Source organism: Pecten maximus, chromosome 6 (genome assembly GCF_902652985.1).
Source record: "Pecten maximus chromosome 6, xPecMax1.1, whole genome shotgun sequence".
NCBI classification, from domain to species: domain Eukaryota; kingdom Metazoa; phylum Mollusca; class Bivalvia; order Pectinida; family Pectinidae; genus Pecten; species Pecten maximus.
This window is the reverse complement of record NC_047020.1, coordinates 18,737,251-18,755,847: the sequence shown is the minus strand read 5'-3', so window position 1 is coordinate 18,755,847 and position 18,597 is coordinate 18,737,251. Positions and strand designations below refer to the sequence as shown.

At 37.2% G+C, this 18,597-nt stretch overlaps 1 protein-coding gene across 1 annotated transcript in view; it reads left to right on the top strand.

Moving 5' to 3' along the window:
• Positions 1 to 2,977: 2,977 nt before the first annotated feature.
• The window catches only part of LOC117329144 (mucin-5AC-like), a 59,745-nt gene continuing 44,125 nt past the window's right edge, over positions 2,978 to 18,597 (top strand). The window contains exons 1-2 of the mRNA XM_033886893.1: positions 2,978 to 3,572; positions 17,946 to 18,061. Coding sequence (XP_033742784.1) covers positions 3,041 to 3,572; positions 17,946 to 18,061 — 648 coding nt within the window. The 5' untranslated portion in view covers positions 2,978 to 3,040. The remainder of the gene's footprint in view (positions 3,573 to 17,945; positions 18,062 to 18,597) is intronic.

The window sequence follows — 18,597 nt, the reverse complement described above, 5'->3', positions numbered from 1 at the left end:
AGTTTATGCTGGACTTACACAGGTAGATATACACTACATACTACATACTCGAAGGATATCCAAAAAAAAATGGTATGAAATATGGTTTATTGAACCTCAATGCAATACGATAATCAATATATGTATAATTTTGAGAGAAAAAGACCACTACGTCCTCAATATTTACTGCTATTACTATGAAACTCCGATTCAAGTGATTGTACAACCCGCATGCATTGCATATTGCAATACATCATGCCGACTTCATTGTCCGAGTCGTCTAGTCATCCCTGTAATACATCGTCTGTTTTGTTTAATTGGTGCTTTGGTTCTTTCTTTTCTTTGGTTCAAACCACACAGGACAAGGTTCGAACCACGAACCTCAGTTCTGCACTCCAATAAACAGTGCATATCAGACTTCGTTGTCAAATAGTCCAACCATTTACAGAATTCATTATTCACCAGACGTCGTGTATTATATATATGTAAATTTAGTTTAAGTTTTATGAGGATGCATAACGGTGATTAATCTCGGTAGATATGCACAGTGCAGTTAACAGTATGTCGGCTGTAACGTAGTTCATAATGATGTCATCTAGCTTGCATTTGTATCTATGAAAAGAAACATAGTGTCATTTTAATATGCAAGGATGAAATATGTATTATTCTTTGTCCTTACGAATTCTTCACGTTATCGGTGTAGTAGAGTTGCGAGGTTCACAAACAACCATTGTTACGGGGCATTGTGGGAATTCGGCATCCATGTACTCTGTAGGTACGTGTTAATTGTGCAGCAAATCTACCCTGACAAAAGGGACACGCGTGACCTGTACATGATAACCTTGAATGCAAGGGCATTTGTGGTATATGACATTGATGAGGCCATGTAAGTGCTAGCTGTCCCTTGCCAGAAAGTTTGTTCGTAAATATCTATCAACTGTTCGTTTACTATTCCTGCTAATTGCTGTTGTTGTTTTTTTAATCTCCATCTTTAAATTTACAAATGGCGGCGTACTTTGCATTTGTATTGCTTTACGGCTTATCGCTGACAATTGGAGCCACCGGGGCAGCATGCTTATTTCTGTATGTACGGTATTCAAGTTTGAACCAATCAGTGAACAATGCCTATCATGTGATTCCTACCAATTGCATACCTAAGTACGGTATATTTACTTAGTAGTAGAGTAGCATATACCTAACTACGGTAACTGTACTGAGAAGTAGATATACCTATATTTCATACCTAACTACGGTAACTGTACTGAGAAGTAGATATACCTATATTTCATACCTAACTACGGTAGTCACCGTCAGACGTCATTCATCACGATACGTCACGCCTTGCCTAACTGCCTGTTGTAGCGTTGACTAATTTGTCGCCGATAACTTTACACATCGATCACGGCCCAATCACAAACACACACGCATACTCTATATGGCGAGGTAGGACCCTCATTACCTTACAATACCGGCTCTGTATACAACGTAGGCATAACTCATAAAAGGCTTCATTATTGTACGGTTATGTAAAAAGTCATTCTTCTGTTGAATGTATAATGTCAATAACTGTCCGATTCACGAAAAAGGTATCGGTGATTGATTAAAGTTATTTCAATTATTGATCCTTGTAATTTAATCAAATCGTCTGATTCGACTTGTGAAGGAAAGGTAAACAGGGACAGTACATAATAAAACTGAGCAAAAACGATGGACGAACGCGACCTCGCCGTTATGTTATGATACTTCAGAGCAAGATACAATGCCAAACTTTGTAGAATGACATTAAGTAGGGAAGATATTAGTGAGTGACGGTGGTTTGGTGGCCGGATAGAAGGCAATCAAGAATCTCTCACTAAATGAAATAAAAGCAAATATATCTCAAGAGCTATACATATCCTTTGTTAAGTTTTCAGTGTCAAAAATCGCAGTGGCACAATGGATAGTGTAACGGCCTTTCAACGAAACAGCCGGGTTAAATTTCCCGATCGGAAGTGAAATGGTAGTTATGTTTATCTGCTCGATCTTGTGATTTTTCCGGGTATTTCGGTTTCTCGTGGATCTGGAAGAGACATTAATATAATTTCTATAATTTGTTTGGAAACTGTTATAAAACTTATTCTAGATCCCTGATAAACCATCCCGAGTTATCAGGTCGGTTATCCGGTACGTTACGTCGGCCATAATTACTAGGCATATTTCTTTATAAAATATAAAACAGATCAACGATATAACTCAATATCCATTCGGACGATCTAAGTGCATTCTGATAAAGACTGGGGTTTGTGATTACCTTATATACAAACATAGGGGTGCAGGCGTAATATGGTAAAAAACACAATCAAATGCAGAATATAAGTATATCTTACTGGGTCCGTGTGTATTCATTAAGTATTGCATGTGTACGTTCGTGTATGAGTGTTCATTTCCATTAAAAATGACTTGGCGATATGTGTATTCTATGACACTAGAGTGAAATGTTATGCTCTGGTTCTCCCGACTACAGAAAAACAGGATCAGTCGTGCCCATCATTGACCAAGCTTGTAGCGACAACTTTCGTTTGTTGTGAGCAAAAAATGTGAAAATATGAAATATCATAACTCCAGATAAGTATAGATTTAAGATAAAGCCAAGTCATTATAATATCATATATTCAATGAGAAAGTATATCTCAAAAGATCTACTATAGATAGCTATCTCCTTGGATGTTTTACAATATAATATATACTATCACCGGATCACGAACGCCGACTTGTGTTTCTCAGGTTATATATCAGTCTTTGTCCAATATAAAGTCTTCTAGCATTTAAAACGTCAAAGTCATGGTCGGTGTTCTCTTTTATAGTTGTCTCTGGAGCATATCTATTGAACAGATAAACTTGTTTTAATCCATATATTTTAAGTGTGTCAATAATCAAGTCCATGCCCAAGGTTTAGAGTGCAGAGATCATAACTATCCAAAATTCTTAGATCATACTTTAGTCCGTGAAAACTACACTTCTAACTCACTATTTGTGACACCACTGTCCTAATCAGAAACACACACACACAAATCATGTTGTAATGCTGTTTTCCGTGTTTTTTTCAGAGACGCCGGTTAACCTTCCGATCATGGAGGAGTCCGTATCGGATAGTGAAGTTGACTTCTTTAATCCAAAATCTAAGTTCAAGACAAATCTGCCAAAGAAAGGTACAAAGCGGTGGGCCTACGCTGTTAGGCGTGCGTCGATTGGCTGGTCACCGCAACACAGCCCAGGCACAGATAGTACGACTGATCACAGTGGAGAGACTGCCATCCAACCAGAACGGGTGGTGGAGCTTCTACGATCTCCTTCAGTTCAAACATACACAACACTCAAACGGAAGCTACTAAAAGCTAAGGCGAATCCGGAATGGATTCTTCGATTTCTGCATAGCGATGGATTGGAATTATTGTTCGAAAGTTTGGAACAAATCGCTAAACAAAAGCCAATTAGTTTTCTCGATGCCGTACTTCAGGTTGGGTGTGTAGAGTGTGTGAAAACCGTTATGGATAGCTCGCTTGGATTGGATTACATTGTGGAAAATAAGGATTTTACACCTAAATTCGCAGCAGGTATGTATTAATTATTTATTTATCTTCAATATTTTGTCTTTTGGGGGAGTTGTCATCATTTTATATAGCTATATGAGACATAAGATTGAACAGGTGAGACCTCCATGAATGTATTCGTGTTCGCTCTTTATACTAACTGTTAAAGGGTCTCCAATAGATAGCGCTCACCTGTACAGACAGGTATCGCTTACCTGGACACTTTTATGGTTTTACCTGTATCTCACCTGCTATAGGTATTTGGAGGAAATGTTTAGCCGCAGTTACAAATGCTTTCTTTCTCACTTACCCAAGACATGATATTTACTCCATATCGATATAGTCCATTTCTTCATGGTTTGTTACATGTTTAATACATATTAGTTTCAGGTCGTAACCCGTATTATGGTTTAAGCTCATTAAATATTTCAATGTAAACGATAGTATTAGTAAGTCACTATATAGTTTTACCTACCACATTCATGATTCTTATTTATTTTCAAATATTATAAACGCCATTCAAGCAAAAGATATTAAATATTTTCATACATTCCCCAAACTAAACACTCGTTGTATTTACTTTTTAATTTGATAATTTGTGATGAATGTTTTCATCTTTTTTTATGAAAAACATTACTGCACACAATTTGTCTCTCAAAATTTAAGTAAAATTGTCCGCAACAATATTTATGATGCTACATATTCGTAGTTGATACATACATGCCGAGGAGAAGACAAAATGCGACGATTTAGTAGTGTACATTCCAGTATACATGTGAGAACCAGTGGTTCACCGTCAACAGGTGGTCTCTGCCCATGGTCATATCTTCTGGAAGTCGGCAATGTACTGAACATTTTAGAGAAATCAATATCTAGCGATTCTCTGGTTTTCAGACAGTATAGACTATCTTACGTACTTGAATTTCGGATTCGGAGGCTGTCTGACCTTTTGTGACCCCACGTATCCTCTCTCAAACCCCGTGTCGATTACCTTATTAGTATATTAGATTATCACCGCTGTTCAGTATACAAATGCCATTTTGTTTTCCCAATGAACTTTGACATTATCGTCCAAATCAAACAGACAAACGCAAAAGAGCAAGTCCAGTACAAATCTGTTGGAAACATTGATTATATCGAGACCAAAATAAACTAGAATGTTGATTATGACGTGGGTATGTACTCATTACCTATAAAAAAAAGCAGCTATCAACGTCATACTGTCCAGTTAGTGTTTGATATCTGACCATTACGACAGAGTGACCAGACATAGTCATTGTATGTAATAGCCTACGTCACACATCCAATTGTATTGTTGTTTGTTGGCGAGAGAGAGGTGATAAGTACCTTACGTTTTTACCTAAGTGATCAGTTCAATGAAAACAAACTAGGCCTCCGACTACATGTACGTCTCCTCCGTACTTTATTTGAAACGGAAGACGGTTAAGGCGACACCGATTATTTTATGTAACTAGGTCATCCGTGTGAAGGAAGAGTGTCATCCTTGGTTGAGCATGTTCATGTGATGATAATTCGTTTACTGCAGTTTGCTACCTCGGTATAGAGATGTACCTTGTAACAGTCTACAAAATGTCGGACAGATTTTCGTCGTCTCGGGTTCTGTATGATCAAATTACGGAACATTTGGTGGGGATTTGGCAGAAATATCCATGTAATATTACCGGCTTCATACATATATCATATCAGCTTTCACAATTTTGTTATGACATTTAAAAACAGTAGTTAACTATAATTAACTTCATGGGGATGGAAAGTAGCTCTGATGAATGACTTTCTCGTCAAAACACCATTGATGTACACAGCGACTGTATTATCGACTTATTTTGCCTGCAATCAATCATACTCCTGAAAAAACAACCAGGAATACCGACATGATAACGAAATCATAATCCAAACTCAAAATCAAACGAGGGCAAATATAAAAAAATATATATATATAGAATATCATGGGACTCCTGAAAAGGTGCAAGGATAATAAGTCAATATCCCATGGAAGTCCTTACTTAGTCGGCAGACAATTGTACAGTTTTTATGTTTAGTAGTTTTTAAACATGAAGATAGATTCGTAAAAGGGTGAATATGAATTATGTTTTAAATCAAATACGGTTTCGCCTTCACGACTATCTAAGTATGTATTACGGAATGTTTTGATTTACCGACGTTGATGTAAGTCAACAGAAAAATTTGGTCAAGCCCTGTTGCAACTGGCTTCCAGCCAGGTCAGAGATTGTGCTGTGGTCACTTCCATTAATGGGTTATAGTGGACACACCAATGCTAAGCACTGAAATACCTAGATTGTCATGTCTGTACTTATCAACCAGCAGTCTCCGCCAATCGGCCTCAGATACTAGTGATCCCAAAACTAGTATAAAACATGACAAACTTGACAGTTTAACCAAAACCAATCATCTCTGATGTTGTGTTCAACCTTTACACCGTAATTAAAAACACAACTCTAGCTATGATTCAACGTAATTGTTCAACGAGATGAACCCCCAAATCATAATGTTTTTTGAAAAGCAATTAAACTTTTAAAATGAAATAAAGCTATGAAGCTAACGAGGCGTTAGTGTATTCCTGTGTGTAGGTTTGTATAGTGATAGCATGAGACTCGAGATAAAGGACAGCAGTGAAAGTATTCCAGCAATTGTCCTACCAGTTCCAATGTATTGTACACGTTCGCCTTCAAAAGTCTGGCCATAGATCATCGAGACTTAGATCTATTAGGGATACCTGTTCAATGTTTACTATCTGGGATCAACCTTCATCCCTCAATATTGCCAGTCCTGTGTAATTACGCTTTTAAAAGTCCTATTAACCAATAAAGATGCTATTAATATTGACATTGGGAGGCGAGGAATTCTGTTGAAAAATACTTTGACTGTGGCTAGAATTTTTAGAACACACACATGAATTTTAAGAGTATACCTATTTATAAAAGATTTCCGTGGCGTTGACAAGTGCTGCTGTGTCCCTTTGACAGAATGCGTAATTATATATATTTTTTAAATGTCCCTCCGCAATCTTCAAGGTTATAAGTTGTAACAGTATGGGTACGTTTGGCCATTGTGTACTATCCCTTGGATGTCATCACGGGATGGTCGCCACCACTGATACGTAATGTATACTCCGTATTCGCATGTTTTACGAGCATTTTGTCTTTTCTGGACTGTGAATTTTAAGTTCACACGAGATCATCTGCAGGTTATTTAGGTCAAATATGCACGCCATTGTGTTACGGTACCTAATAAGGATCTGCACTGGCCATTCTAGTATCGTAAATTCCATTTATTATCGGAACAATGCCTCAATTTCTTTGTCTTAAGATTTTTGTTATTTCGTTTTATATGCTGTTAATTTTTAAAATGTAGACTTATTTCTAAACACGTTCAAACACATTTTTAACGTAGTTCTATTTTTTTTTTTTTAATTCAGTAACATTTTTACCGACAGTCCTTTCTTCCGGTCTTTTTGCCAATCTATCAATCATGTCATGTACTCATAAAAATGCCAGGTCGACTTGTGTTATTTTATGGTAACATACAATAAGTGTTTTATTTTTTGTTTATCCCATTCATTCATCCATATAATTTCCCTCTGCCGGGTAAAATAGTCAGTAAGACTAGTATCAGGATTCAGACGTATTTTCTCGAACTCGCTAACATGCCATTCACACGCAATAAATGTAAATCAGCCAGTTTGACATATTTTATGTTTCGGGAAGTGTCAGCCACGTGCCTGAACCTCTGTAGTTGTTTGTTCCTATATTACGGAATTATGGGTAATCTGTCCTCGAGCTTCACACCTCCACACCTTATTGACATGTGATCTTGGTTTATGTTTGTCCACTACTGATGAGATTTTTTCACAAATTGACATCTTGCGACTTTCTCTGAAAATCTTATACAGTGTAAAAGTACATTCGGGACTGACTACAACAACCCCAGGCAATCCTTTTTTTTCTTGTCATTTGTGAAAGATGCAAAGTCATGACGCGCTACTGGACTTCACTAACCGTAGACGTGGTCAATGGCCGAAGCTCTACGGGTAGTGATATAATTATGGAGAGAATTTGCAGACTACCTGCAAGCGGTCTGTTTGTATTGTCGACATCAATACTAAGTCCTATATCGATGTTATCAGACAGTGCTTGTGGTCATCTCGTTACTGGTCATTACTAAGCTGCTTGACCAGTACCGCTGTGAAATGAGATACACATCTGGTCTGTGTGTGCCATTAAACCATCGTTCTCCGCTAATGTATTTACCTGTCAAAACAATTACCGGTTCGTATTTTTTTCACTTTAGACAAAAATTCTTCCCTGAGCTTTGTCAGTGTTAGATATTTGCGAATCTTTTGAACATGATATTTTGCTAAAGTCTTAAGTTCATAACATCAGTTACTTTTCCAAAAATAATGTCTGTTTTGAAATATACATAGGATACAGGGAATTTGCTTTTGTTACCAAGATACTCAATTGCTTAGAATGTTAAAATGATATGTGATGCTTTAATTCAACAACAGCGCCGACTATAACCACAATCACATCTGATATGTACATATCACATACCTTGTCATATCTCAAGATCCCATATCCTGTTTGTTCTTTATCGAGATCTGGAAATATTGCTTCCGTTTCGCTAGAGGCTCACGATCTTGTTTTGAGTGGCGTCTGTTTTGTACGTTATATTGAGGATATCTGGATTATCATAGTCACCCATCACGTGGTTGGATCACTTTTAATTCTGCAATACAGGAAACATTTAATTAGCCACGTTAGCTTTTATATGAGAAATGATTCGAACACCTGTCCCCACCATGCTTCTGTTCCGATACACTAACAATATAGCTACGCTTCTTACCCGGGATGAACGGTATATCGGACATCTTAGAACAAATTACTTTGATGGTTTTTTAGCTGGGTAAACATCAAACATCAGATTTTTACCCAAGAAAATTAATTCAGTGATATTATTTTTTGTCTTGTCCTGATCGTTATTTGTAACATAGTAAGTGAATTCCATAATGGTATAGGCAGCGTCCGGCCAAACATGTATTGATATAAATGACCACAGACATATCGACCTGACCAGAGAACAGGGTATTGACGGGTCTAATCAATGTATCGGTTTGATTCTGAATGCATCCCCGGCATCCTATACATAATCCAATTACAGCGTCTACTCCCTGCCTGGCTGGTGTAGGGTTTCAGTATAATCCATATGCCTGGTCCATTTCATACTGGATTTCATTTCCTGTACAGATAGAAATTGGCGACAAATTGTTTTAAAATCGACTGAGTGGATCAAAGGAAGTGATTTGAATGATCAGTAAGGGAACTCCCACCGAGGACGGGATCGTTCCGTGTCTTTAACACCTCACAATGGTCAAACTGGACCTTTTGAGTGACCATCGAACCAATCCCCCTTACACCTCATAACGGTCAAATCGGACCTTACAACTGACCACTGCACCAAAATAAACTTTGCCAAGAAAGGGCATGTGGTCAAATCTATTCAGTTTTTAACATCAATAAACAACGACAATGACAGTCGTCTCTCGTCAACTGCGACGATGATAGCTTCAAATTCAAACAGGACAGGGATTAAAAGGAAAAAATAAACGAAAAACGAGACAAAATCAGAAACGCTGAAATGTTTCATTATGGAGACTAGTTAGATAGTTCTTCGATTTTAACGGCCAATCAACACTACAAAGACCATTAGGGCCAAAAAATGCGAGTAAAAATTAAGAGCAAAATGGGCAAAAGACGAAACTACATCAAACAAACCAAAAATATACATATATATATATTGGTACACTCACTGCTAGTTTGAAATAAAAAAAGTGGCATCATAGCGACTTGCTGATTTATTATATTCGAAAATTTACATGTTATTTGGGTATCCTTAATGACCTTTTACTGGTGCAATTGCTTGGTCACCCTTACAAACTTTGACCACGCATTAAATGCATTGTACAGAGGCTAACATTTTATTCCCTGCTGTTGGTGTGTCATGGAGACAACCATATGGCAGGAAAGTGGTCAATGGTCACCAAAATAGTCATAAGTCAACACAAATGTTTGTAACCTTGACCAGGTGTACAGATATCTGATACATTTAATTACTATTTTACTGAGTGGCCTGCTGGGGGCCTTCGTATTGTGATGAATGGACACCCACTTCTTTCTGACGATCAATACGGTTCTAAATTGACTGGACACCCACTCTCCGACCATCAAACTGCACCCGGTTAGCGGGAGTGGGGTGCGCAATGATAGAGTACACACAACCTCCCCGCCATTATAATTCAATAAAATGGCGAGTCTGCCCTCTCCTGTTCCTTATTTTATACACAGGAATGCTGCTAAATGGACTATCTCGCTCGGACGAACCCACGGACTCCATAAATGTCCCCAGTTAATTCCCAACATCGATCTTTTCCGTAATAAAATTGCTCTGGGTGCTATATGTCTCGCCGACGGTGCCGAAAACTTGGTTGTAATTGTTGTTTACATACACAATACGGACTAATTATACAAATACTATTATATAAATAAACGTAGTGTATAACTGTGGCCTCAGACGCCTAGCTGACTCATGGTCAGTACAAATTTCGAGATTATTTGAGATTAAATGTGGAGTGGTGAATCCAGAGCAGTTTCTAACGGTACTAAACGTGACAACCAAATTCGCTGATAAAGCGTCTACGAACCATACATAGATCGATAAGTAGTCTCTGGCCTGTGTGGATAGATACTGGACCATTGTATAGGGAGACATGTAAATAAACAGTCTGTTATTCACTGTAAAGTAAAATACATCATAGGGTATTTACTTCGTAAATATCGTATATATATGGACAACAGCATTTTAAGAAAACTTTATTGAACATTTTTAGGCAAATATTAGAAGAAATTGTTTAGCTTTTTAACCAACTTAAACTTTACTTTATGCAAAAAATGCCCTTGTATTTATTTTCTAGCGTATCAGTGCCGTGGATCGGTGCAGGTGTATACAATTATAATGACTGCTTTCTTACTCCAATAACGTGTGTTTGAATAATTGTGTTTACATGAAATCTAGATACTTTGGCATGTGGTAGGCACCGTTTGATTTTTAACATTGGGAACAGTTTTCTTTGTAAGTGGTTATTAAAGAGTCCGATAGACCTATGCTTTCGTAATTATACCATTGGTAGTACAAATATTAGCATAAACCAATAGAAATTCATAACCGCGGACTCTCTGTACTAAATGCACTCGGCGGGTATGACAGTACTTGTGCAACATATCAATACCGACAATTTACGATGGTTACAATAGATACACGAATATCGCAAACAAAATAAACTATTTCCCTTTTTCATATGGTACTGATGAAAGGAGGGCAAGATTCTTCATATAGAGAGACTAATATGTCATCAAAAGTTAAAGACTACAATACCTAAATGGTCCTTTCTCTGAGTATTGTTAAATCCATAGGTAATCATTTTAACGTCGCTTTTAATGTTACAATGTCACGAAGTTATGTTGTCCTTAGTTTTAATCTTCATCTCAAAATCAAAACGGACGTTGTTGATGAGTTAATACCTAGCTATTGTAGTCGTGTGGTATGACACAAATGTCACGTGGTCTCTATTTTTGCGGTACAGAGTTACATGTCTGGAACTGAGAAATACAGGAGAAAGTCACCGGCTCATTGCTGAGTGAACATCGAAATATGACAGTATACAAATGACTTTGCCTTTTGGGGTCGTCGACGAAACGACAATACTTTTTTTGATGTATATGTAGCTTTATTTGTATACTATGGGCCTGTAGGCGGTAGATAGTATAACTTGTATTACCTTGTAAACGTCTGAGAGCCGCTAAAGACTTCCCCTTGTTTAACTGTGTCACTTGCTCCTTACAGCAACAGGTACGCGACGTGTGATAAATCTATCATTGGGAGTCGGAAGGCTCATCCTTTCATCTTCCCGCGTTTTCACCATAATGGCTGGCCAGTGTAGTACGAGTGCACGCTCTGGTCCCATTTTTTTAAAATTAATATAAAATATGAAAATTTACAGGAAGTGGATCTGTTTCTACTTTACAATACTATAAACATCAAAGAAATTAGGCTATTGTTTTCTGCAGACGTCAATTAACACCCTGAATGCATTTCCATCGTATATATAATTATGTATATCCACATTTTTTTTTTCTTTCTTAAACTACACCCACACCAAGTCGAGACTTACATTTTTCCGGGTTATAAATATAAACTTTTCCATCCATTTTTTTTTTACGCCGTATGGTATATGTATGGGTAGGACACTGCACAGTAAGACAGAGAGTGAATTATAGTTATCATGTTCTCCGAGGAACAACAATAAAGTTAAATTAATCAACTGATGTCTACAGATGCAGGCCCGATCCGTCTATAACATACCATAATCTGACGTTTTGCTTCCGAAAGAAGATGTTGAGATAAAATTAATGGTTTGCAGAAAAGATTAGGTGTTCCCCAAGGCGCCGTTGTATTAGTAGAACTGTCAAACAAACTGTCCCTTACCATCTGGTCGTGTGGAGGACATTACTCAAATCTGCTCTAGCTGCAGGACGTCGTTATGAAATAAGTCATTATTCATCCTGCTCACGAAATCTTTAGTTGTCAGTTTTAATTTGTCTTTGTCAGTTTTTCGGTTTGAAAGACATTGCTTGTTCAGATTTTCTTTAAAAATTTTCCTATCTGAACTGATAGGTATCAATGAGGTCACGTGACCTGGCGAATTCTGTCAGTTACCTGTCATAGTTGTTGATTTTTGTAATGTATTATATTATCACTAGAAGTCTTGTGTAGCCGTGAAGATTTTATATCATGTATCGCTTTCATCTCGTCCTCGTTATCAGCCGACTAAAACATAAGTCAATATTCGCATGATTAAGTCCCGAGACAATCAGACTGTCACCTACAATAAAGGGACATGTTTAGCATAAATAAACAGAGCGCTTCTCGTACTACATTGCCCCTTCTGTGTGATGAATACGCTTTAAGGAAAGGAACTACACTGGGATGTCTCCGGTGAAAGGAACTAGCACACCGAGATTTATACTACAGAATTATCCCATAGTCAAAGAATGTGTAAAAAGTTAGAAAGCAATTCATAGTTTGCATTGTATATAGACTTTGTGGCAGTCCAAATAGCTGCCCGTATGAGCTGGTACAACTAAAATTACATGTAGTATCCGACATTAGTACAAAGAAATAGACAACTCTAGTCCAATCTTTGTGTTAAAGAAATCTATCATACATAGATGACTCAGTATTCGTAACGTTGTGATGGAGTTTTATTAACTTTTTTATATTATTATTATTATTATCAAACTTTCCAACGAAATATGTAGATCGCCTACTTCATCAGGGCAAACATAATTATCATTGATTCTGTGATATATATACATGTATAACCTCTATATATAGCTGTTGTCGCAACTTTTAGTGATGGGCCGCCTGCCCTTTTGCTTACCTTTTGAGCTATGAGTAATACAATTAAAGTAATCTCCACAAGATCTATTTGAATATGACCAAATAGTGATTAGTTCCTCTTGATTTAGAATGTCAGAGAATCCATTTAGGACGGGTAAGTGACCGAGTGAGGACCAGACGATGTAGTGGTATAACCTGTTAATGACTAGGTACTATTTCATGTTAACATGCGCGAGATCAAATGGATATTATTTGAATTGGTAGAAATTGCCACTTTATCGATACCCTGTCGCCATGAAGTGCCCGTATGCATGACCTTCACTGATACTTAGACAGGCACGACCTTCAGACCATGTCCTGACTTTTTAACTTTGATAATTCAGATGTTGAAGCATGACAAGGCATGTTTATGTTATGTTGTTTTGACTTTTGTAACATTTTTAACAGATGTGAGTAGGTAGCTTCGGGCATTAATGACCGGGTGGGATATTGATAGCATTGCTGTTAAATAACCTTGGTTTGTCGTGTCCCTGTATCAGTAACAGCTGAGTGGGAGATACGTAGCCTAGTCTCCTATTTAAGTAACAGCTGAGTGGGAGATACGTAGCCTTGTCTCCTATATAAGTAACAGCTGAGTGGGAGATACGTAGCCTTGTCTCCTATATAAGTAACAGCTGAGTGGGAGATAGATAGCCTTGTCTCCTGTATAAGTAACAGCTGAGTGGGAGATACGTTGCCTTGTCTCCTATATAAGTAACAGCTGAGTGGGAGATACGTAGCCTTGTCTCCTATATAAGTAACAGCTGGGTGCGAGATACGTAGCCTTGTATCCTGTATAAGTAACAGCTGAGTGCAAGATACGTAGCCTTGTCTCCTATGTAAGTAACAGATGAGTGGGAGATACGTAGCCTTGTCTCCTGTATAAGTAACAGCTGGGTGGGAGATACGTAGCCGTATTGTCTCCGTGTATCGTAACAGCCCATTGAGTGATACGTAGCATCGTTGTATCCCTGTTTCAATGCTGAAAGATATTCATCTTTATTAGATAGGAGTCATGAAGTCAAGTATTTAATTTAACTTGTAAATATGATTTTTTACGTGACATCAATCTTAGTGAATTTGTCAGATTAAAGGTATCTGTATATCATGCTTTTAAGACTAGGACAGGAGATCAGATGTTTAATTCCCGAGATACGAGCACGCAAATTCCAATATCGTGTCAACTGTACTGTGATTCAGCATTCGGTATACTCCTGATACTGTTATTTTAGCTAGGTGTGTTACATTTGGAGTGCTGAGCTCCGAGGGAAAGCTGGACCATCTAGGTACCCACATTAGCGATAAGAGAATGACTGTAAGGATACCTGTATGACTCATCAGCATATTTACCTGACCAGGTGAACGAAACGTGTTTACATTTAGAAACTAAGTATACATATTACCTTTTAAAAAAGTGTTTAAAGCAAATTTTCTTTTTTAGGCAATACACGACCATAACGAGCGTTGTTTTGGATAGTAAAGAACGACGTATTTTAAAATAAGAAGTATTTTCGACAAACGTTTCACCCCAAATATCGTCCTCACCTGAAAACAATTTTGATTATAGGAAAATATCGCTAGTGTGTCTTAACCCGTTTTTGTATCTTAACCCGTTTATGCAACGAAGTATTTTATCATCGTGTTAATGGAAACACCCAATTTAGATGTAAGCGACACTTACTTTCTACCTGGGAGATCAGAAACTCTCGTCTGAATGTTTACTGTGGATAAAGAGAAAGTGGATACTTCTGTGTGTGGGTTAAAAAGACCACGCGCGATACAATTACACGGTTAATACTTGTCGTGGAGAATATGATATTATGTCAATTGCTATACAAAACCACGCTTAGAAAGTTCATTCATAATTTTATTGCCTGGGTGTGTACTATTTTTTTGTTTCATTCAAAACTTTGACTGAATGGTTTTGTAATCACAAAACTGCCGAATGTACAAGAAATATAATGAAATCCCTCTTAAGTCAATACACGATACACGCAATATTGGATATTATTATGTGTAGTATTACTTCAGGTCGAATGCAAATTAGTGACAACCGAACGTTTTTCTAACCGACTGTGGTGTTAAGTAAATACAATCTATTTCTCTGTACTGTTTAATCTAAACCTTTTTTTTTTTGTACAAGGAAAGGTAAAGTTCTGATAGGAAAGATATATTATACAGTTCGACTGTACATGTGATTATACAAGCGTGTGTGTAAACATAGTCTGAGTCATACGAATGTTTAGCTGCACGATTCATTAGACAATGTGCCAGATCATTAGATTTGGAAGGGGATCGCTGTTTCCTGTCGTTTTCCTTTTTTTCATTCGGTGTATATCCACAGAACTGTATAAACTCATACCGTGTAATGCCTGAGTGAATTCCATTGGGCTCAAGGCGTCGAGTGTTCTTTGCTGAACGCACTGTAAACATTATGCACATAAATTGCATCCGTTCGCAATAGTTGATAGCATATCTTAATAATTGCTCACCACAAATATTCAAATATTACACATGTTGAACCACAAACGTTTAACAAAAATACATATTGCCTAAGTAATTTCCTTGTTAAGATAAATTCTAATAATCATAGTTATGATCATTTGAACCAATGTTAATACACCACTAACAACAGGATCAAACATTTTGCTGACTGAGTCAAACTTGATATTGGGTAGTTTTATATAAACGTTTGATAGACCAGGACATTTCATGGTATTTTGATATTTGTATCAATAACACGTTTGAGTCAAGTCGCCTAGTAATTAGCGCTGGCGATCACCATCCTATAATGGGTACCGTTTAGCCGCATACATAGGGACACACATAGGGACATACATAGGGACATGCATAGGGACATGCATAGGGACATGCATAGGGACATACATAGGGACATACATCACTCGTCTGCGGTAACGCCACGTTATCCAACTTTTAACGAGTCGACGTACATGTACTTGAGTCCGTGAAACTGTTCTATTGGAGTTGAATACGATCCCTTATCTAGATTGATAGGCTGATAATCTCGTTTATTTCTAATATGTAATTGTCGATCTCAGCGACTGTAGAGACGACCCTTTTTATTTATTTAAATCGATATTTTAACTTGTAACATAACCTATACAGAATTAATGGATTCTAATTTATTTCTTTGTCGATCAAAATGTCGTCTTTGAACGACACTCTTTACAAATGACTAAACTTATTCAATTTATACTGAATTTGTTAAAGACTCGGATGACCATATCTTAAGTGTACATGAAATTCGAATTCTATACTATCCCGAATCCGGTGCATTATAAGTGCATTATAGTATAAAACACCGCGCTTATTTAGTGTTGGATCAGCTTAGTGGACGCCATTTTTCTACATTTCCCGTCACCCACATTTGTGTGTTGGATTCACATTCCTGTATGTCCAGGCTATCCTGCATAGTGTGCATAATTCGATGAAGTGTCGATGTTGTCATTGGTTTGGCATATTCTTTGTAGCACCTGGCAGTTTTATTTGTTAAATACATGTAAATCACTTGTCAACAAACACTAGGCAGAAGGCTAAATACATGTATGTCAAAATTACGACCGCCTTTCACACTTTTGAAGAAGACAATCACCTAGGTACACTTTATATTCTTGTTCTTACGATGATGACTCAATACCACTTGTGGTTACGCAAGTCATCCATCTTCCTCGTTTGCTTCACAAATGCCAACCTGAAGCTTGCTATGTATTTCCGCCTTTTCACCTCTCGGTTGTTCACCAGCAACGCGAGTGCTGAAGTAGCAGACGACAGTTATCTATCGAAGCCATTCATGTTTCAATTAGTGTATTAAGGGTGACAACGTTATAACCATACCCACCTGACACAATGGCGGTTGTTATATTACTACCTGGTTGCTGAGTATTAGTCTATGAGGGTTTATGGCGTCCAATTGAGGTTTACATAATCTCAATAGTTTATCGTTCTTTAGAGCTTTAGTGACATATTGTCTAAATAAATCTCTACGCTGAGCACACTATAAATGTGTTCATCAAGACTCCATTTATAAACTTTAACCAAAGCAATGAAATGTATAGATCAAAAAATACTTGACAATAACAATGGATCCTATATGATGTTTCCAAGTGACGGAAAATCATAAATAAACATTCAAATATCATCAAGATACAATAAACAGAGAGATTTCATGTAGAGAGGTCCAAAACCAAGGTAAACAGCATGGTACACATGCTGCAATTCGGTCAAATAGTCGCGCTAAGTATGTAACTATTGTTGTTTGGTTGTCATAGTGAAGTATGTAACCATTACTGTCTGGGTATCAGGGTGATATTCAGGATAGACATACATTAACAGAGACCCGGAACGTATTATTATGTATGTATCTATTTATATATAAACTCGAACGTAAAGTTACCTCACTAAGTATAAATAAAGGTCGTCGGATTGGCTTTCGATTTGGCACGCATCAATGACATGCTAGTCTCCCCCAATATCACCACGTAATATCTATCATATATCGTTACGATGAAAATGGAAGTGGTCGGTAGGTGAAGTCATCTTGTCGGGTGTACACTCTATACTGTTAATGTCTTATCATACGTTTAAAACTTCATATTACATCAAGCGTACACGAAAGCTTATCTGTACTGTCATCTTTGTTCGACCTAGAGAACGAATTCTGTGTAAACTGGAGCTTTCTAATATCGGTTCAGAAATAGCCGCGGACTATAATCCATTTTCTAGAACATGAAAATGAAATTTGGAGTTGGTTTATACTTTCGTTGTTGTTGTTGCTGTTGTTTTATTTAGTTGATCGATTTCATCAAATTACGTAACAGTAAAGTGTCTGTTTTTGCCTTGTAGCTTTGGATACTGACAATGTGACGGTAAAGAAACAGGTATTCGAACTCCTGTCCGCACTCTGTGTGTACTCTAAAGATGGGTACACCCGGGTGCTGGAGGCGCTGGATAAATATAAGGTAAGTTTTTAACCTTTGTCATTGCATATATAATCTACTGCTTGGATACAAAGAATCGGACATGGGTTTAACCAATTAGGTAATCTTATGTGAATACTTCTCAGTTTTGTTGTTTTTACTTACTTTGTAGTTTTGTAGTCAATGTTATGTTGGCGTTTCTACAAGAATTCTATCATGGTTTCAGACGTTTTTGTAGTTCATTTGCCATGAAATTACATTCAGTTATCTCCATCTCGAGCCAGAATAAAAACTTCGAAAAAACCTCTATCAGTCTATAAAGTAATAAGAACCCCGTGACCCTTTACCTGTAGCCTCCACAAACACCTGTACTCACTGACTCGAATGACTTCTTAAACGAACGATAGAAAGGCTAAGAATCCACAGATGAAGTTTTTAATATTTTTGTTATGTCAGAATATCCCAGATATTGTTATAATAAAGAAATCCGAACTAATACACAAGCTAAATAGCTGGTATCGTCTTTATCACATGAAAAAAACACAAATAAAACCCGGATTACACGAAACTGTTCCAAG